The 22,521-nt window shown below is 40.9% G+C and overlaps 1 protein-coding gene across 1 annotated transcript in view; it reads left to right on the forward strand.

The window, feature by feature from the left end:
* Positions 1 to 396: 396 nt before the first annotated feature.
* The window catches only part of LOC119654861 (rabphilin-3A), a 64,347-nt gene continuing 42,222 nt past the window's right edge, over positions 397 to 22,521 (forward strand). The window contains exon 1 of the mRNA XM_038060446.1: positions 397 to 663. Within this exon, the coding sequence (XP_037916374.1) occupies positions 584 to 663 (80 nt within the window). The 5' untranslated portion in view covers positions 397 to 583. The remainder of the gene's footprint in view (positions 664 to 22,521) is intronic.

Here is a 22,521-nt window from a genome sequence, read left to right on the forward strand (position 1 = left end):
TTAATGTTGTAATGAAAGTAACATTATAAACTAATGTGCTACGCCTCCACCAAAGCATTCCAATATGTTCTTGTTAGACACAATGGAAGTTTCATGAACAATGAGTTCATGAACGCGTCACCTGCCGGTACCACCCGCTCCATTTGGGGGTGGGAAGACATAGATAAATTCTAATTTCAAACTATGCCCCTATGAGTCTCTTCCTAACCTTATTTTTCTCCCTCAACAAGCCCCATTTGAGTGGAGACGAAAGTGTCCTTACGGTAACCCTTCAGATAGAACCGCGCTATTGGATGACGATATGGGGAATGAATTCACATTATCAGCTTCCCAGCGTGTGCTTTCATTTTAGTAGAGCAACAGGCGTCTGAGAGTTCGGATCGATACTTCCCGACTCTGGCTAGGAAGTGTTCGGGCGTTGAATTTGTAGTTTCAGTAGATAAACGGCGGAGTGCGTGTTTCCACCATGTGCAAGTGAAGTTAGTGCTCTTAACATTCGTAAGGAACCGTGGGATAATTCTGGTTTCCAATTGCGGAACCCACAAGTGTACTAGAACAGAACAGGACGACTGGCACCGCGATAATGGACTTCCAGAGCTCGAAGGAAAGTCCTAGCAACAAGTTCGTATGTCCTAGTGATCGACAGCTGGCTCTGCGCGCTAAGTATGCTTCCCTTCTATTTCTCGTTTAGCTAACTATATATGTAAATATCTCTATCTGGTAGACAATGGTGTGGTATAGTTAGTTACATTTTGCATTATGTCGGCGGAACCTTGAAGCTGAACGTTGACTCTCCTTGGGATAAGCGTCTGGTTCCTACGTATGCAAAAGCCACCTGCTGCTCGAGTTCTGGCCTCCGCTCATGCGATAAGAGCGAGGCTACATATTGACACTAACATTGCCAATAACAGAACTTTGTGTTTACTGAACGATAGTATGATACCATAAGCAGCAAGAGCACTCATGTCCTCTCATATTCTCGGAAACGATACTTTTAATTGAACTTCCTCGACGAGGATTCCATTAAATGTCTTTTTACTCTCGGGACGTCTCCGTTGGGGTTTGACTGCCATCCCTTTAATAAAGCCATTCGTATTCATCCGTGGATATCCTTGAAATCCAGTTATGCAATGAAATCGGAAATTTGATAAAGCAAAAAAAATTGGAGGGCTTGGGAGTGAAACAAAGGCTTTTGCTGTTATCTACGAGGCAGGTGATTGGACAGTTTGCTAACATATGCGAGCTTGGATTTTCGGTATCATTTGATATACGCTGTAATGAAAAGAGGTATAGCGAGCGCTCAGATTGAGGCTTTCCTTGTACTTGACTTGTGTTGAGCTGTTCCTAAATGCTGGTGGCAGCAGATAACGATTTCCGCATTCATTAATTATTAATGCATCGGGGGAAGGTAGTACATTATTCACGATACAGACAATGAGTTTGCGTTGCGGCTGTCTAGCAATTATTTTCACTTTTATGATTACGGATTTGCAATTTAAGTACACTTATTTATTTATTGTTGATTTTTAAGGTTTTTTTGAAACCAAAACTTTATCGAAATCGGTTTACTGTTCGTCTGTCTTCCCATCTGTTGCACACAGCTTTCTCAGAACCCTGATACCTTCTGACCCGAAATTTGAGAGAAAGTTTGGAAGTGTAAAGCCACACGGATGTAGTGAATGATATCGTCATCTATAATACATTTTCTTTTATACAATTTTGTTTATTATTGTATCTTCTGTTTTTACATAACTAACAATATGTGATCAAATCTTAAAGACATATAAATTCCTCCCTAATGTTTGAAATTATTGATTAGTCTAAGGTTAGTTTGCGCGGTGTTTTTCTTTTTAAGGTTTTGTTGTAAAACAAATCCCTTTGAAAATCGGTTCAATATTTGTTTATCTGTATGTCTGCCACACGAACTTTTCTCAGAAACGGCTATAGCGATTGGCACGAAATTTGGTGAGAAGGTGGGAACTGTAAATGCCCATGCATGTAGTAAGTTACATCTTTCTGGATTCAGTATAAGGGAAGGTCCTCATACATGCAAAAGAAGGGTGTAAAATTGTTTTCACCGAATATAGTAATGTTGGTTATCAAATGAAAGGTTTTGACTAGTACTTCGACGCCAGTCTTAGTTATGACATTAAAAGTGCAACGTTCTCAGAAACTGCCTAACCGAAAGATTGGAAAACAAGTCGGAATACCGGAAGCTAGCGCTTCGGGTATACAGGTTTGAGTTCATCTTATTATTATTTTTCCAGTCGTACATGGCTAAAAAAAACAAAATCATCATCATCAACGGCGTAACAACCGGTATCCTGTCTAGGCCTGCCTTAATAAGGAACTCCAGATATCCCGGTTTTGCGCCGAGGTCCACCAATTCGATATCCCTAAAAGCTGTCTCGCATCCTGACCTACGCCATCGCTCCATCTCAGGCAGGGTCTGCCTCGTCTCCTTTTTCTACCATAGATATTACTATTATAGACTTTCCGGGCTGGATCATCTCCATCCATACGGATTAAGTGACCCGCCCACCGTTACCTATTGAGCCGGATTTGATCCACAACCTGACGGCCATGGTATCGCTCATAAATTTCGTCATTATGTAGGCTACGAAATCGCTCATCCTCATGTAGGGGGCCAGAAATTCTTCGGAGCATTCTTCTCTCGAACGAGACCAAGAGTTCGCAATTTTTCTTGCTAAGAACCCAAGTCTCCAAGGAATACATGAGGACTGGCAAGATCAGTGTCTTATACAGTAAGAGCTTTGACATTCTGGTAAGACATCTCGAGCGGAATAGTTTTTGTAAGCTGAAATAGACTCTGTTGGCTGACAACAACCGTGTGCGGATTTCGTCGTCATAGCGGTTATCGGTTGTGATTTTCGACCCTAGATGGGAGGAACTATCAACGGTATCAAAGTTGTAGTCGCCTATATTTACTCTTCCCGTTTGACCATTGCGGTTTGATGTTGTTAGTTGGTTGGTTTTCGGTGCTGACGTTGCCACCATATATCATACTTGCCTTGTCTGCATTGATGTGCAGCCCAAGATCTCGCGCCGCCTGCTCGATCTGGATGAAGGCAGTTTGTACGTCTCGGGTGGTTCTTCCCATGATGTCGATATCGTCAGCATAGGCCAGTAGTTGGGTGGATTTAAGAAAATCGTACCTCTTGAATTTACCTCAGCATCATGGATCTCACTTTCTCGAGGGCCAGGTTAAAGAGGACGTATGATAGGGCATCCCTTTGTCTTAGACCGTTGTTGATGTCGAATGGTCTTGAAAGTGATCCTGCTGCTTTTATCTGGCCTCACACATTGGTCAGAGTCAGCCTACTCAGTCTTATCAATTTCGTCGCGATACCGAATTCTCTCATGATCGTGTACAGTTTTACCCTGGCTATGCTATCATAGGCGGCCTTAAAGTCGATGAAAAGGTAATGCAATCAAAATATTCCATCATATTTTTTTCAAGCTACAAGAAATACGTACATATTACAGACGTTGATATTATGCTCACCCTAAACAAACAAACATTGCCTATTACCGTATACTATATATGCACGTATATAAATTGATCGTACACATATTTCCGATTTACTTCGTGCATAAAAGTATATACATGAATATATAAAATACGTATATTGACTACCGCTTGTATTTATCTGAATTAGGTACTACCCCAAAGCTTCATTTACATATACATACTAATACATACATATGTCTGTCTGGAGTAATTGATATTGATATATAAATGATTAAAAAACTAAAACGAAATATTTCCCTGCGACCTTCCACTCACGTGAGCTTACTTTGTTGTGGTATTGACGAAATGATGAATTTGTTAGCACTGATGAAGGGAACAAGTGGTTCCCGAAATATCGGTATTTGCAAGAATAAATATCCACACCAACGAAAAAGAAATTATGTGTTATGATGACGTCATGCACGTTTTAGAATGTACGAAATTCACACAAGTAAAAGCGCGGAAAGCGGTCCACAAACATACGTGGGCCTCTCCAGACGGGACCACTTTCAACCAAATTGACCACGTGTTGATCGAACGCCGCCATCTCTCAGCCTTGATGAATGTCAGAACATATAGGGGGGCCAATATAGACTCGGATCACTATCTCGTTGGCATGGTGCTCCGAGCTCGAATAACAATACCACCTAGAATCCCCTCTGACAATCAGGTGAGAGTGAACACTGAAGCCATCCACAACACAACCCTCCGCGACACCTATAAGAGGGAAATGGATGCCGCAATAACCGCAGTCAATAGAGGACCTGGAGATGAAGCATCAACTAATGATCTTCACAACCACCTGAAGAACGTTATCATGGATACGGCCACAAATATACTTGGCCCCAGCCGCAAAAGGAGTCGGAACAGCTGGTTTGACGATGAATGTAAGCTAGCAACGGAACGGAAGAATGCCGCATACCGAGTAATGTTGCATTCTCAAAGAACGCGGGCACGCGAGAGACTTATCACGAACGCCGTCGAGCGGAGAAGCGACTTCACAGACGGAAAAAGGAAGCCTGGGAGAACCAACAAGTCTGTGAACTAGAAAAGTACAGGGAGCAACCGCACCAGGCGCGGAAGTTTTACCAACAAGTCAGCAGGATGAAGCCTTATACACCTCGATGCTCATCCTGCCGAGACAAAGAGGGAAATCTGATTTTCGACAGAATGGGCATATTAGAGCGATGGGTTGAGTACTTTGATGAGCTACTGAACAACCAGAACATCGGCGAGTTGGAGGTCCCGCCAACTGAAGACGACGGACAAATACTGCCACCACCAAGTTTAGGAGAAACAGTCCGTGCAATTCATCGGCTAAAAAATCATAAGTCGCCAGGAGCCGATGGAATTACAGCCGAATTGGTTAAATATGGGGGCGACCAGTTACACCAAGTGGTTCATCAACTTGTGCTCAAGGTATGGGACAGCGAATCAATGCCTGACGATTGGCAGCGAGGCATAATCTGTCTCATACATAAAAAGGGAGATATCACACAGTGCAGCAATTATGGAGGTACCACGTTGCTGAGTACCATCTATAAGATATTCTCCACTATCTTGCTAGGCCGGATAGCCCCATACGCCCAGAACATCATTGGCCCATACCAAAGAGGCTTCACTCCAGGCAAATCAGCAACAGATCAGATTTTCTCTCTGCGGCAGGCGATGGAAAAACTGTTGGAATATGGACAACAGTTGCACCATCTGTTCATCGACTTTAAAGCCGCCTATGATAGCATAGCCAGGGTAAAACTGTACACGGCCATGAGAGAATTCGGTATCCCGACGAAATTAATAAGACTGACTAGGCTGACCCTGACCAATGTGCGAGGCCAGATAAAAGCAGCAGGATCACTCTCAAGACCATTCGACATCAACAACGGTCTACGACAAGGGGATGCGCTATCATGCGTCCTCTTTAACCTGGCCCTCGAGAAGGTGATCGGTGATGCTGAGGTGAATGCAAGAGGTACGATCCTCTTCAAGTCCACCCAACTACTGGCCTATGCTGACGATATCGACATCATGGGAAGAACCACCCGAGACGTACAAACTGCCTTCATCCAGATCGAGCAGGCGGTGCGAGATCTTGGGCTGCACATCAATGAAGGCAAGACAAAATATATGGTGGCAACGTCAGCACCGAAGACGAATCAACCAACAACATCAAACCGCACTGGTCAAACACAAGCACGAACAAGAATAAGGATAGGGGAATACAACTTTGAGACCGTTGACAATTTCTCCTATCTAGGGTCGAAAATCACAACCGATAACAACTACGATGATGAAATCCGCGCACGGTTGTTGTCAGCCAACAGAGCCTACTTCAGCTTACAAAGACTGTTCCGCTCGAAACGTCTCACCATAGGGTCAAAGCTCTTACTGTACAAGACTATGATCTTGCCAGTCCTCATGTATTCCTCGGAAACTTGGGTTCTTAGCAAGAAAAATTGCGAACTCTTGGCCGCGTTCGAGAGAAGAATCCTCCGAAGAATTTTTGGCCCCCTACATGAGGATGGACGATTCCGTAGCCTACACAATGACGAAATCTATGAGCGATACCATGACCGTCCGGTTGTGGATAAAATCCGGCTCAATAGGTTACGGTGGGCGGGTCACTTAATCCGTATGGATGAAGATGATCCCACCCGGAAAGTCTATAAGGGCAATATCTATGGTAGGAAAAGAAGACGAGGCAGACCCTGCCTAAGATGGAGCGATGGCGTGGGCCAGGACGCCAGACAGCTTTTAGGGATATCGAATTGGTGGACCTCGGCGCAAAACCGGGATGTCTGGAGTTCCTTATTAAGGCAAGCCTAGACCGGATACCGGTTGTTGCGCCGTTGATGATGAAAAGTTTCACCTTCTATAACTTTGTTAATAATAGTTGGATTTTCTCCAAACTCGCAAATTTATGCCTTATATTAACCCCTATGCATGTGCCGAATTTTCTAGTTCTAGCATGAACTTAAGGGGGGTTTCCTAAAATATGCTTGTGTACTATTATTAACTTTATTTGTGTAGATATCGGAACGGGATGTATTTTGAGGCCTAGATTTCGTAGAGATGCACCACTGTGATTTTTTTTCAGATTTTTCGGCTGGATAGGTTCTGAGAACGAAACCTGTTACACTTCTTGGTGGTCATATTTTGAGCCATCACTCCTCGGCGCTTCACCCGATATCAAATATGAGACTTGTTTCTAAAAGTACTCATTGAGTCCTTTCATTTGATACCCCACGTGTAACTGCTATTAAACGCTAGGTAAACATAATTTGCATAAAGCAGTGCATAGAACGCTGGACGTTAGATGTCCTGTTTGACAGTGTTCATAACAAGAACAAAGAGGAGTAGTGAGCGCTTGCTGGACCAACAGAGACACGAAGCGGTTTTGATGCTCCTATCACACTTCGAATTTTACCTTTCGGATCGTGGTAGAGCAATTGAACCCAGCGCACGAGTTGTTCTGGCACTAAGTGTTGTGGTATACGGTCAAATGCTTTTTCCAGATTCAAAAATGCAATGTAAAAAGGGTGATGCTTCTCACGGTGTTTCTTCATGATGAACGGGTCAGCGTGTATTGCGTCAATAGTTCCGCAATTCCGATGTCGTCAGGTCCTGTTACTTTCCTCAATTTCCTTCGTTTTAGTCTTTCCTCGAATTCAGTCGCGCTGACAGGTGGAATTGGTCCAAATGTCGGCAATGCTTCTGGAAGTGGTGGTTGAAATCTGTTTTAAATATTCTCGCCTTCTCTCCGCCATGGCTCGTCGGTTGGTAAGCAAAGTACCCTTCTTTTCATTAAAGCAGCAGAATTGTTCGATACCCTGTATGCGCAGTCCACTTCTGGAATAAAACTGAAAAGTTACCTTTTCCTTTGGGAAAATATGCAACGTTTTTTCAAGCTAAAGTATATGAGATCGTGATAGCCGCAAACTCGACATCGGAATCTGCAATGATAGCCAGACTGTATTGGAGGCGTTGATTAATGGAAGCCGTTTGAACTCTATCTCTAAATTCAAAACGATGGAACTACTCTGGCTACCTGATCACCGTGATGCCTTAGCAAAAGAGGGTTTAATCTTCTCCATGTCGGAACCACCAATTAGATTTTCAGTAGCATTGACTAAAGTCGTCTTTATAAACTGGGAACAAGCTACTGCTAGACACATCAAACTTTTCCCCTTAGAACCTAACATGCATACTGTAAAGTTTATCTCGTTGAAAATCAAGACTATTGTAGCAATTCTGATAAGCCATAATTCACTGGACATATGTTCAGGATAGGAATTATTCAAGATGACACATTTCCGTCCTGCAATGAGGAAGCGGAATCCACGGAGCATTTTTCATGTAGATGCCCCGGATATAGGCGTATCAGACATCAGAATATTGGTGCCGATTTGCTTCAGTTGCAACGGGTGGCATCATATCCACTAGCAGAAATCCTGCGTTACATTAACGAATCCGGGATATTTCGATAGATGGGGGAATCGAGTACAATGGGTCACCACGGTCTGAGTGTTAAGAGGCGATAGCGTCTCCCGCACCACAGACACAAACACTGTGTGAGTTGGTGTCCAGTTTTGACATGTCGAAACAGCTTCCTCGCCATACTGCTGTAATGGACCGCTTAGGTAACAGCAATCGCTTCCTTTTCTTCCCGGTTGGCATTCTTATAAATTTGCCAATTAGCCAACGTTTATTATCGAGAAAATTGTGGCAATGGACTTTCTTTTTGCAGACCTTCGTTTAAAAACCGTCATTCCAAAGCCAGGTACCTCGGTTGATGAACCGCTCACCTGGCTTGGTGACCACGAGGGTTGTATAGTGCGTTCTTGGATCGTGTCTGTAAGCTGGTTCCACGATTCTTCGACTTTCAATGCGTTCCCCACGCTGTTTTATCGATGGCTTGATTCGCGGTGATAAAATGTCATCGTTTTATAAGAACATAGTCGATTTGCGTTTTATTGTTCCTATTATAAAATGTGGGAAGATGAGACAATTGTGTGATGTATGTATTCATAATGGATATCCACAAAATCGACTATAGGCTCGGCACACTTATTACGCGCTCCAAACTCTTTCCGCCCTGGCATCTCTGCCGCCTGCCTTTTAACCCATATGATCACTAGGTTCGCCTGCATTGATGATCTAGTCATCAGGAGGCACGTTACAAGCATCAGGTCGACCTGTCTGAGCTCATCATGAAATCATTTGACTCCTTTAATGGCGTCACTGAAACCCCCTAAGATGGCAATGCCAGCACGTATTGACTGTGTGGGCTACCAAAATAGAGAAGTTTATAGCCATTTCTACCGCGTTCGTGTGCTATGTAGCTGTTTTTGGCGTGAGATCAACGGGCACCCTGTAGAGCGGAGAGGCACATTGATACCTTTTCCGAAGGGCTCTTGCGATTTCCTCGGTCTTTCCCCGTGGGGTGCCAATATTTAGCTTGCAGACACGTATTTGTTTTGCTCGGGCTAATTTACTTACGTCCTGACGCCGTTCATGCATTAAGGGTTCTTGCCCCTTTCTCAACAGGACCGGGGCTTCCTATATTCACATCGCGAGCGTGCCTTTCCGGTTTTTGACTGGCAAATTTTAAAAAAAAGCAGTTTGTTTAGAGATACTCAAGGCAACTCACAAATAAAATTCTAATGGCTAGGTTTAGGTTCTACTCCCTTCTCCTTTGCGGCTAAAGGTTCCTTCTATCGATCCTTGTTCTCCAGTTGGGGGGGGGGGGGGAATTATACAACAGTGTTACCGAAAGATCGGGCTTAGTTAGGTTTCCAGTCCCTCCCATTATGGAAGTTGGTGTACTCTCCTTTCTGGCTGACCGCGCCGTAGACACTGATTGCAGGTTGTCCACTGAAGTGGAGAGCATATCTTCTGAAGATGTCTCCGTGGGCCTCGGCTAAATTCTTGAATATTATATTGACATTTTATGTCTTGGGATGCAGCTAATTTACACTAAAAAGACAATTTTGATCTACTACAATTTTGTTAATAATAGTAGTAACGCGTCCTACGTTATGAATTTATTTTACAGTTAACTAAGAAAAAAGTAAAATTAAAAGTCTCATCTGGTCCCCCATCGAAACATCACCCGCTCCCTATTACATTGAACTTCATAATCAAACGGCCTATACCTTCGGCCACACTTCAGTTATAGATAATTCCAGTAAATCGAAATGTATTTTAATGTTACGTATTGTGAGGTTTATGCCATGTATATATGTGCTTCACAATTCGAAGATTCCAGAAATAATTCTTTTCTTTTATGTATATTTTGAAAGCAGAATATGCTGAGAGTATGCAGTAGAAATTTCAAACTGAAATTCAAAATATTAACCAAGTTACAGTCAATAAAAGAGTCCACGCCATGATGACGTAACCACAAAACCCGTTTTTCTAGAAACCACATTTTTTGAACTGGTGGGAAACACAAATATAATTCTGTTGAACGGATCGAGTTGAAATTTTTACAGGAGTTCTGGTCCGAACTATGATTAGACATTTTCGTTGATAAGTTCTTATTTTTATTTTGTATTTTCAAACAATCGAGATATCGGAAGCTGGTCGATTCGGGTATAAAGGTTTTATGTTCCTCTTATGCACGTTTTTCCATACGTACACAGCTAAGAATGGAAAATATTCCTTCATATATATCAAAGAGAAATATGAGAGCATCCTGAATTAACAAACATTGCCCATTACCGCATACTGATGTATACATTTATTATGGTTGTGCGAATCTAAATTGATCTAACGCATCTTCACGCGTTTCCAGTTTACTCCGTTCACAAAAGTATACATGCCTGTCTCCAGTAATTGATACTGACATTCAAATAACTAAAAAAAGCTAAGAAAGGCAAACTGCATGGAAACCACCGTTCATATATGTTAAGGTCACTTTATAAGATGATGACGGTCAACAGACAGGCATTGAATCGATTTTAATAAGGTTTTTTTTTTCACATATGTAGACCATTTTGATTTTTAGTAAGGTAAAATTATAATTATAGTTCGGTCGATAGAGTAAGTTAGGGAATAAGAAAACGTTTGAAAGCAAATGCAATTTTGTTTCCCTTTAGCTGCCTCTTTTTAAAGGAGTCTTTCTTCACCGAAAAAACAAACGATTATCAAGATCTCGATAATATAAATAAAAAGATTAAAATGATTACATTTTTCTTATTGCCAAAAGAAACTTGTAAAAAGGGTTGAAATCTTAGCGTCACATATGAAATCCCCTTAACAAATAAACTTCAATTGAACGCAGTTTTAGAGAGATATTTTAGTTGTAGTAAGAATATTCATCATCATCAACGGCGCAACAACCGGTATCCGGTCTAGGCCTGCCTTAACAAGGAACTCCAGACATCCCGGTTTTGCGCCGAGGTCCCCCAATTCGATATCCCTAAAAGCTGTTTGGCGTCCTGGTCTACACCATCGCTCCATCTTAGGGAGGGTCTGCCTTGTCTTCTTTTTCTAGGATAGATATTGCCCTTATAGACTTTCCGGGTGGGATCATCCTCATCCATACGGATGAAGTGACCCGCCCACCGTAACCTATTGAGCCAGATTTCATCCACAACCGGACGGACATGATATAGCCCATAGATTTCGTCATTGTATAGGCTACGGAATCGTCCATCCTCATGTAATAATGAAAATTGTTTGCGCAACAATCCATATTGGATCAGGGCCTTGAAGTGTGTTAGAGCACTTCATTCAAGACCGTAACGGTAGACTACAGCACACTGTAGGAGACAATGTGGTCAGCATTGCGCTCGCCCGAGATTATTACCATGATTTGACTCAGGTACTCATTTACAGTTGAGTCGACTGATATCCGACGTCAAGTCACGATACAAATCCCACTGCCACAGTGCTCTAACCACTGAGCTATCCGGACACTATCCTCTTGTAGGGGGCCAAAAATTCTTCGGAGGATTCTTCTCTTGAACGCGGCAAAGAGTTTGCAATTTTTCTTGCTAAGAACCCAAGTTTCCGAGGAATACATGAGGACTGGCAAGATTATAGTCTTGTACAGTAAGAGCTTTGACCCTATGGTGAGACGTTTCGAGCGGAACAGTCTTTGTAAGCTGAAATAGGTTCTGTCGGCTGACAACAACCGTGCGCGGATTTCATCATCGTAGCTGTTATCGGTTGTGATTTTCGATCCTAGATAGGAAAAATTATCAACGGTCTCAAAGTTGTGTTCTCCTATCCTTATTCTTCTTCGTGTTTCGCCACTGCGGTTTGATGTTGTTGGGTGATTCGTCTTCGGTGCTGACGTTCCCACCATATATTTTGTCTTGCCTTCATTGGTGTGCAGCCCAAGATCTCGCGCCGCCTGCTCGATCTGGGAGAAGGCATTTTGTACGTCTCGGGTGGTTCTTCCCATGATGTCGATATCGTCAGCATAGGCCAGTAGTTGGGTGGACTTGAAGAAGACCGTACCTCTTACATTCACCTCAGCATCACGGATCACTTTTTTGAGGGCCATGATAGGGCATCCCCTTGTCGTAGACCGTTGTTGATGTCGAATGGTCTTGCGAGTGATCCTGCTGCTTTTATCAGGCCTCGCACATTGGTCAGGGCCAGCCTAGTCATTCTTATTAATTTCGTCGGGATACCGAATTCTCTCATGGCCGTGTATAGTTTTACCCTGGCTATGCTATCATGGGCGGCTTTAAAGTCGATGAATAGATGGTGCAACTGTTGTCCATATTTCAACAGTTTTCCCATCGCTTGCCGCAGAGAGAAAATCTGATCTGTTGCTGATTTGCTGGGAGTGAAGCCTCTTTGGTATGGGCTAATGATGTTCTGGGCGTATGGGGCTATTCCGCCTAGCAAGATAGCGGAGAATATCTTATAGATGGTACTCAGCAACGTCATACCTCTATAATTGCTGGACTGTATGATATCTCCCTTTTTATGTATGAGACAGATAATGTCTCGTTGGCAGTCGTCAGGCATTGATTCGCTGTCCCACACCTTGAGCACAAGTTGATGAACCACTTGGTGTAACTGGTCGCCTCCATATTTAACCAATTCGACTGTAATTCCATCGGCTCCTGGCGACTTATGATTTTTTAGCCGATGAATTGCACGGACTGTTTCTCCTATACTTGGTGGTGGCAGTATTTGTCCGTCATCTTCAGTTGGCGGGACCTCCAACTCGACGATGTTCTGGTTATTCAGTAGCTCATCAAAGTACTCAACCCATCGCTCCAATATGCCCATTCTGTCGGAAATCCTCTTTGCCTCGGCCTCGTTTGTGGCCGTATCAATGATAACGTTCTTCAGGTTGTTGTAAAGATCATTTGTCTCCGGGACCTCTGTTGACTGCGGTTATTGCGGCATCCATTTCCTTCTTATAGGTGTCGCGGGGAGCTGTGTTGTGGATGGCTTCAGTATTCGCTCTCACCTGATTGTCAGAGGGGATTGTAGGTGGTGTCGTAATTCGAGTTCGGAGCACCATGCCAACGAGATAGTGGTCCGAGTCTATATTGGTCCCCTATATGAAGGTATCCTTCTCCGACTCTGCAGTCTCCTCTGTAGGGGCGTGAACGCTTATGAGGCTTATATTTCTAAATTTGCCTCGCAAGCACAGAGTGCACAGCCGTTCGCTTATGTTTTCAAAACCGATAACAGCAGGTTTCATTTTTTGGCTGACTAAGAAACCTACTTCGAGCACATGGTTTACTTGGTGTCCACTATAATATATGGTGTAGCGGCTCTTCTCCAGGAAACCGGTCCCTCCTGTAACGCTGTCACATTAGCCCTATATTGGGACAGGGTATCGGCTAGCTGCGTATCAGCTTCATCTCTGTACAGGGAGCGCACGTTCCATGAGAAAATGCGCAAATCGTTAATCCGTTGTCGTTGCCGGGTTCGTTGTTGTAACAAGTTGTTTTCCATGTAGGGTTGTCAGTCCTATCCAACCCCCAACCTGGAGGACCAGTCGGTAGAGTTTGTCCCGTTTTTAGACGCGGGAAACTCGCCTTCATCCTTCTTCGTCTGCAGCTTTTCGTTAAGAAACAGCTCCCAGCGGTCACCGCGAGGAGGAGGAGATAGGGTTTGGTAGAGCTGTTGGTGTTGGTTCAGCAGGCATTTCCCAGGTTTTATGCTCCATCATGGGTACCAATCCACGTTTCGCCCTGGGACTTACTACCCTTTGACCACCTAAGAATATTCCCAACTACTATATATGTGTTATCAACTTTTTTAATAATAGAGGGACTTTTCTCAAACTTTCCCTCGGTTATGTATGTAAAATGCTGCAATTTATTGCTTCTAGAGTAAACCTAAAGATGATTTTTAAGTAAATTTGTAAAATATGGAAATATACTTCTGTTAACGACATAGTGCGAAATAAAAATTTCTCCCATGACTTCCTCTCTCCACCACTTAACATCCTCATAATCACAACTGCAATAGATATTAATCTAATTAGCGACAAACCAGCCAAACTTAATTTGAAATTTTAATATTTCGCACCAGATACAAATGAAGTCTGTTTCACCTTTGAACTTTTTGTTTTCATATTATTTGTTTTGGGGCAAGATATTGTCAATCAGAGGCTTCCTAGTGAAAGTTAAATCGAAACACTGGTTTCTGTCACGATTAATTAATGATGACGAAAATGGATAGTCATGTTGTGAAAAATGTAAAAAAGATGTTTCTTGAAGAATTCTCTTCTTTGATAATTGGTTAGACTTGTAAGTACTCGGAGCAATAGAGACAACCATCAAAGGGGGAGAAGGAGAAGAGGCATGTTATTGTGAACACAGGCCGTTCAACTAAATTAACGAACAGAGACGCCAGATATATCTGACGCTTCTTAATGATAGCTGAAATAAATAAAAAGGATGTCTCTGTAAATTTTCTTGCAAATCATTAAACATTTTTGGATTTTTTGTACAAAACTTTATCTATGAAATATATAATAAAATTTTTGGGAATAGAAAAGTAATCTTCCTAATTATTTAGAAAAAGTTCTTTTTCCGTTCCTACTAAAGATTGTTTTTCTGAAATTATTTTCAAATGCTTCAATTAGTTGGAAGTAATTAACAGTCTCTCAAAAAGTTCAGGTGTTATTTCCCATTTCGACTGGAATGCTTCTCTAGGAAGCAATTACGTTTTCTATTTGACTCTCTAGTCCAAAAAATGGTGCCATGAGTTTTGTTTGTGTGGTCTAATTTAGTCTCAACCTCGGTCTTAAACAGGCCACATTTATTTGTAGATGGTAAATTTTTTGTTGAAATAGTCGTGCTCATATGTTTAATTTACGTGTTCAATCGAGCATTAAATGAAATTAAGTTATTTAATGTTCCCACTGTCTTTATTCACTCGATCGGAGGGGATCCGATCTTCAAACAACTTAGTTTTAAATGAAGTTAAACATTCGTTAAAGTAAAGATACTCCGTTTTATTTCACGAATTTAGACTTAGGCTTTAAGGATTATTTTACGCGAGACGCGATTTTTCAACAGGAGCACTTCGCTCTTCCACCGTTGTAGCAGGACTGGCTAGATCCTCCGTTCGTGTTCCTGAGGAAAGATACTGATCTGACTTTCCAATTAAGTTGGCTGATAACGTTCTCCTTACGCGGATGCGAGGCGAGTTTTAATTAGTGTTGATAAGGTTCTCCTTAGGCGGATGCGAGGCGAGTTTTTAATTTGTGTTGCATCCGCTTTTGTCCCTGGCGCATTGGTCGGGTCGTAAGCGAAGATTGGCTTAGGGGATATTGTGTTGACGTGGGAAGCCGCGTATGTAACCTTTAAATAACTACGGAAAAGAAATCCACTTCAATAGAACTGAGAATTGTGTGTTTTCTTTGAATAATCTTTGATATAACTGACAGCGATTTGCCAGTTTACTTCCAACAAAAGGATCGTGTAACTGACGAATAAAATGATGATGAGGAATGTTTTGGAAGCTATAGATCCAGTCAACGTCAAGCTTATTTTATAATAATAAATTAAAATCGATAGCTCCAATAATAACGCCCATGACTCCTAGTAATCTATCCAGATAGACTGATAGAACTCGGTACAATTGTCAGGGAGCTAGACAGGCTTTAAAGACCTGTGTGTGCATCACTGAGGCGATGCAAATATGTCTAGCGGCATTCCTGGAGATTCTTTTATGATTGGCTGCTCTAATGTTCACATGCTTCAGATTCATGCAAGGAGAGCTATCAGTAGAATGTCAAGAGGTATCAGCGAAACGGGGAGCTGCCTATATCGATTGACATTCTTTCTATGGGGTACCCCAAAATATTGATACCAATCGGTTTCCCCATTTTGTTGGTCAAAGACCTCATTTGGATCAGGGATAGTGAGTGAGCACTGCGAACCATAGGGTTGGTTGATGCATCGATCACAAAGAACGCCAGTTGTGGAACGCTACTTCATCCATGTTGCGATGATACTTGAAGTGGTTTCATAACGGAGTTCACCATTGATTGACAGCATTGATCCAGAATATTTAAATTACTCAATTCTGGGCAGGTCCGTGGGATTCGGTCACAGAGCGTGCTGCATCAGGTGATTCCTTGCTCGAGAACATTTTTGCTATTAGACGCTAGGAAAACATCATTTGCATAAAGAAATGTGTCGTGTCCTGAACGTTGGATGTCTCATGTGACAGTTTCTATGACAAAAATAAGGAGGATTGGAGAAAGGGCGCATCCCTGATAAATGCCAACACTGAGAAGAAGCGGTTTTGATGAACTTGCCACACTTCATTTTAATTCAACCCATCGCACGAGAATTTCTAGCACTAGATGTTACTGTAATGCACACGGTGAAACGCCTTCTCTAGACCGAATAGTGCAGTGTAGACGGGACTCTTATTTTATGAGTAATCGCGTAGTTCCATGATTTCAAAAGCCTTCATGGTATTGGGTAATAACTAAATCATTAACCCATTATTGTCCCAAATACCAACAGTTTCTACGGAAGAATTTGCGCATCAAATTCTTCCGTTAAATCCAGCTCGAAGTATTCCCACTATCTGTTAGTCATCATCATCAACGGCGCATCTGTTAGTTAGTTAGTCGCAGTTCATCAATCGGTAAGCAAAGTACGGTTTCTGTCATTGAAGCAGCAGTAGTCTTTGAGGTACTGTTGTATGCATTGGTTATCGGCTCTTGGCAGCTTGATACATATCCATCTCGCCATCCCGAGTGTCCAATATCGTAAATAACTTTGAAATAGACCGCTCGGGTAATAGCGATTGCTTTCTTTGCTGCCTGTAATTTTGCCAATTGACCAATATTTTATCGACGAGAAACTTATGATAGCGGCGTTTCTCCTCACGGACCTTCGTTTGAACATCGAAATTTCAAAGCCAAGTACCTCGGTTAAAGAACCGCTTCCCGGGCTTGATGACCACGACGGTTGATTTTAGCTTGATTCCACGATTTTTCGACATTCGTGCTGGTTGACAATCGCGTAAGTGAGATCACTTCCTTTTCTCATGAAATCGTCATCATTTCGTTCACGGCGGGCTAGTGCGCGCCTCAAGTTGTTTCATCGGTCGTTCGATTGGCAAGACAGCAATCAAAGGCCGTTGTTGAAGTTCGATGATCTCATAAGGAATACCTTTGCAATTAGTGACAGGCCCGCCTCTTATGAGGGGATACATAGTCGTTTGATAAATAATGCACTCAGAAGTATAAGATCGTGAGTGCTAGCAAAATCAACTACATGTTCGCCACCTTCATTGCGTGCTCCAAGCTCTTTTTCCCCAAGGCACCTGTGTCCATCCGCAGATTTTGGTTTAAGTAGTTGCCAAGAGCCGCGGTTATCGCCAGCGAGTCGTTGGGATGCGGGATGTCTGTCGTGGGGATGCGGTACAGAAATGATGGTGGGTTGAGATAATTGTGGGCTTCCACCACCTGTTAATAAATTTGAGTGGGGATGTATTTTCAGGCCTAGATTTCATATAGACCTATAATCATCACGTTGTTTAGACTTTTCGATTGGGTAGTTTTCGAAAACGAGTCCTGTCTAACTTGAAGGTTGTACTCCTTCACCCCAATCTCCTCGGTTTCGCAATGGGTATATACAGTGACTCACAAAATTGATCACGCACGAATTAATTACGCGTTTTATTTAACTAACTACATTTCAATGTGTATAAATCTACAGATAACATTTCATAATTTCATTGTTTAATATTTGAACTTCTATTATTAACATATTTCTGAGTTCAACCAAAAGTAACGGTATATTAACTTTGGATTGTGTGAGAAATGATAGCGTGATTAATTTTGTGATTTTCTCGCGTGGAGGAACGAAATGTGGTTGACAGCTATTTTCACCTTGTGAAAAAGTGTTATATTACGTAAGTATAAAGGCAAGATTTACAAATAAATTCAAAATTCATCATTAAGGCGCTTGTTATCCTCGGTTGATATGACACAACATTCGCAAGGAAATTGAGGAGATGCTACATTAGGTGAAGCCTATTGGCAGATTTCAATGGAAGTTGGAATCTCTGTTGGCCTAGTGAAAAAATCCGCCAAAAATTCTCGTTTTGCCTGCAAAAAATAATGCAAACCTGAAGCGGATTTTTAGCCACGTCCAGGAGTTCGTAAGGGGTATAAGAAGCGATAAATACCAATCCCAAATGCAGTAGATATATGCCACAATCACATTGGCAACTGAAAATATTCTCAGAAAATGTTCGACGATCACTGCGAAATGCTGGTCTTAGAAGATTCGCAGAAGTTAAGAAACCTTTGCGAACAGAGAGACACCAGAAATTGCGATTTGCCTTTGCAAAAAATGCAAAACCTGGGCTGCAGATAACTGGGAGAAATCCATATGACCAGATCGCACCAAAATAAATCGTTTTGCGAAATACGACTTCAGCAGGTAGAACCCACACTGAAGTTTGTATGAGGCTCAATTATGCTATGGGACGCTATGACAAGAAAAGGAACTGGGAGAGAGGAAGGACGAATGACAGCCCACTCTTATATTAAGAATCTACAGGATCATTTGGCACTATGAAAGGTTTAACCCTTAATGCTTTAGATATTATTTGTGAACAGGACAATAATCACAGTGCACAGCACAATCGACAACCAAGTGGTTCTAGGAGTGCGGAACAAAAACATTAGTCTGGCCTTCCCAATATCCACGGAATCCAGGACGTACTAGATGCAAGAGAAGGGTTACAAAATATTATCTTTAATTTTTCCGCATGGTCGTATTTAGTTTTTTCGTTGTGCTGAATAACTTAAATTAAATTATTTTTCTGCCTTCTGCTTTCCCACATGTGCACGGAATTTCGATGTTGCCGTTTTCAAGAAAATGGCATATGCAGACAGTAAACCGATTATAATAAGGGTCTACTCCTGTCTTTTAACGAGATTGTGATTAATTGAATCTCTACTGCTCTACTGATGCAATGAATTTCATGAATTTATATTGGTTTACATAAATTGTAAGTTTCGAAATGGTAATTCTGGCTTATGTTATACATATCTCCAAATAAATAAATTAACTACTTTCATTATAGAACAAAATTAAAGATAAAACTGAAAAGTTTGAGATAAAGCCTACAAGGTAATAGCAAAATTATATTTTGAATAAGAAGTATTCAATGCGTCCTCAGGCGGTAGCTTGCGTACGCAAAAATTGGTTACCATAAAGTTAACGATAAGTGAAATATAAAATTTCATTAAATTCCCAGAAATGAATTTCGATTATGGTTGATATGGAAACTAAATTTGAAATTGAATATTCTTTGCTGTATTTCAATCAATTCTGGGAGCAGTTGGCATTAAGCGTTTTTAACACTTCGTGTAAAGCAAGTGCTGATGCTTTCTGTCTGTCTTCTTGTCAAATGCAGCGTTCTCGAAAACGAATGGGAACTGAAATTCCATGAATACAATGACTGACATGATGTTGTGTTGGTTTTGAGGGACGAAGCGAACTGTTGGTTTAAAACTTCTTCCCTTATGATGTAATCTTGATAAAAAAATTTTCAAGTTTGGTATCGATTGAGTAGTAGGGGAGTTAGAGGTTAAAAAGTATAAATTGAAACTGGGGCAGGACTCACTTTCAGAAATTACTCCATCCACAAATGTGTAAAAAATTACATTGCTATCGTTTACACTTTCACATTTTGAAAATTTGTTGAAAATTACCTCTACGTTCACCGTATGCAAAGACACAATTGTGGAAAGTTTTGTAGAAATCCTACTACAGGGGAGCAAAATTTCCGTGCCAATTTACTGCTGCTTTCATCAAGGGGAAAAATCACACACCCAAAAATGGTTTCCTAAGAAAATCACATACCTGAAGCGATTTTTGTTTCCAAATTGTATATCAATGGATGTTTAGAATATTAGGTTAAATAAATATATGACTGACATAAAATTAATTTGGAAATTTCTAACTTCCAAGTTCGGCGCAAAGAAAACCTTATTGAAATCAACTTACTCCCTCTTTCTGTTTACTTGCCTTATTGATTTTCGAATGATTGATTACTAGGAAATTTTGTGGGAATATATCCACCAACTTCCATGCATACAGAGAATGGTATGATTTTCGTTTTATTTAGAAGGCAAACTATTATTTTTTTTTTTCAAAGACGGATAGTCGAAGTGTTTTGTTTGGCATTTCGTGACATATGGCTTATCTCGCTCAAGAAAAAGTGATTGGGAACAGAGAATGCGAGAATGTTAAAGAGCATCTTAGTTGGCGTATAGAATATCATTATCAATGTTTTCCACATATTTTGTATTGTAGTTTCCAGTCAGTGCTCAACCTAATTCCATTCGTTTTTGTCAGTAGTGTAAGTACTCTATAATATAATGCATCAGCCAAGCATAAAGCTAAGCGCACAGGTTATTTTTTTGTTGCTGCTTCGTGTGACTTTCTATCAATCGTCCTTCCCCCGAAACAAACAAAATAATTACTGCAAATTAAAATTTAACTAAAAAAAAAATAGTCATATTAAGATAAACTTTTAGGAAATTACCTCGACTTTATTTTTTGATTTGTGTGAATAGGTACATAATTCAGGATAGCCGAAATGGTTATTGTAATATGAAACGCTGGGACCTTCGAACTCGAACAGTTATGTAGAACACAATGCGTTTTGTAACTTTCATACAATATTTAATTTATCCTAAATTAATTAAAAGTTACTTCTTGGTTGACATATGGCGTAGATTTGTTAGTTTTAATTGAGTTTGAACCAAGCAAAACACCTCTTTTTTGGTTTAGGGATTTATTTCATTCAGCGTATGTGCAATACGCTACATATCGGGCTGTTAGATTTATTTCGGTTAATATTATATATATTTTTTTTGCTGATTGAAATCATACTTTTTCTTGTACTTTCTCAAGTAAATTGTCAACATTTATGTATAACCTTTTATCCTGAAGCAATTTGAAGGTGTAAAACCTAAAGTTCCCAAGGAAGCCTTTGAATTCTAGTTTTACAATATGTTTTGCTACAATTGACTTTTCAACATATTCTACTCTTTTGATATGATCCTGGATTGTATCAGCCCCTCTGTTTCACGTATATTAGATCGCATTCTGGGCAAGGAATTTAATAATGACGTTGCAATGGATCAACTTATGCACTTTCAACCAGTCGTCATGACAAATCGCGCCATTGAATTCCGAAAATAATTGGAAAAGCTGAAAAACTGAAAGCTCATAACAGGCTCAATCAAGATAGAAAATCGATCAGAATAAAACAGCATTCAATTATGATATAATGAAGACTACGTTTACAAACTGCATCGAAATGTCCACATGGCTATACTGGTCTTTCATTGTCGTACCTTTAAGTTTCAGTAAAAAATGCCTGGTATGTGCTTTTATGTGTTAATGTGACAACAGAGCCGCAGAGCTACTTCCAACTCATATTGCTGGGGCTATTAAAAAATTCAAACACTTGCCAAGTTTCAGAAATTTCGATAAAATTAGTTCTTATGACGATTCTATCAATAACTTCCATTAAGCAAAGGAAATTACGAAAATTTCGCAATAATCCACGGATCAAGGAGTTTCATCTCTCGTCCTTAATCCGCTACATTGAGAGCTCCCCATTATCACCAAACTAAAAACTAACTGTGATTCTATGCTAGAAGAGTCCGCGTAAGTGCTAGTTCTCGAGCTCCCAGAGAAAGAGTTGGTGTAAGATTTTCGGATACAGCATTCCAAAATATTTATGGTCAATGTAGAAAAGAGAATACACATTTCAAATGTGGGAACAGAAAATAGAAAGTTGTTTTGGAAAAATACAACAAGTTGGATGAAACCTGGGCTATGTGTATCAATTGGCGGTGCTGCCGAAGACGTCATTATTGTCTTCACATTATTTGAAATTAGTTGAAAATAAGTCGGAATACCGAAAACTGAGCCCTTTAAGCATAAAAGTTTTGTGTTCATCTTATGTGAATAACTTTCTATGCACGTTTTTCTTTTCACAGATAGATTCCAATTTAAATAAACTCAAAATATTCCATCATATAGTGTCTGGATAGCTTAGTGGTTAGAGCGCTAGGCTGTCGTACGGAAGATCGCGGTTCAAATCTCACTGCTGACAGTGGAATTTGTATCGTGATTTGACGTCGGATACCAGTGGACTCACCTGTGAATGAGTACCTGAGTCAATTCAGGGTAATAATCTCGGGCGAGCGCAATGCTGACCACATTGTTTCCTACAGGGTACTGTAATCCTGTCTTGAATGAAGTGCTCTAACACACTTCAAGGCCCTGATGCAATATGGATTGTTGCGCCAACGATTATTATTATTATTCCATCATATGTTTCCGAATATTGAAGACATATGATGGCGGGCGAACCATTGGTGTGCAATGGATTCACATGGAATACAAAACTTTGACCTTCTATAACTTTGTTAGTAATAGTTGGATTGCTTTCAAACTTCACGGGATTGTGTCTTATTTTGGGGCACACATTATGAGATCTCA

The sequence above is a fragment of the Hermetia illucens genome, chromosome 4 (genome assembly GCF_905115235.1).
Source record: "Hermetia illucens chromosome 4, iHerIll2.2.curated.20191125, whole genome shotgun sequence".
NCBI lineage: Eukaryota > Metazoa > Arthropoda > Insecta > Diptera > Stratiomyidae > Hermetia > Hermetia illucens.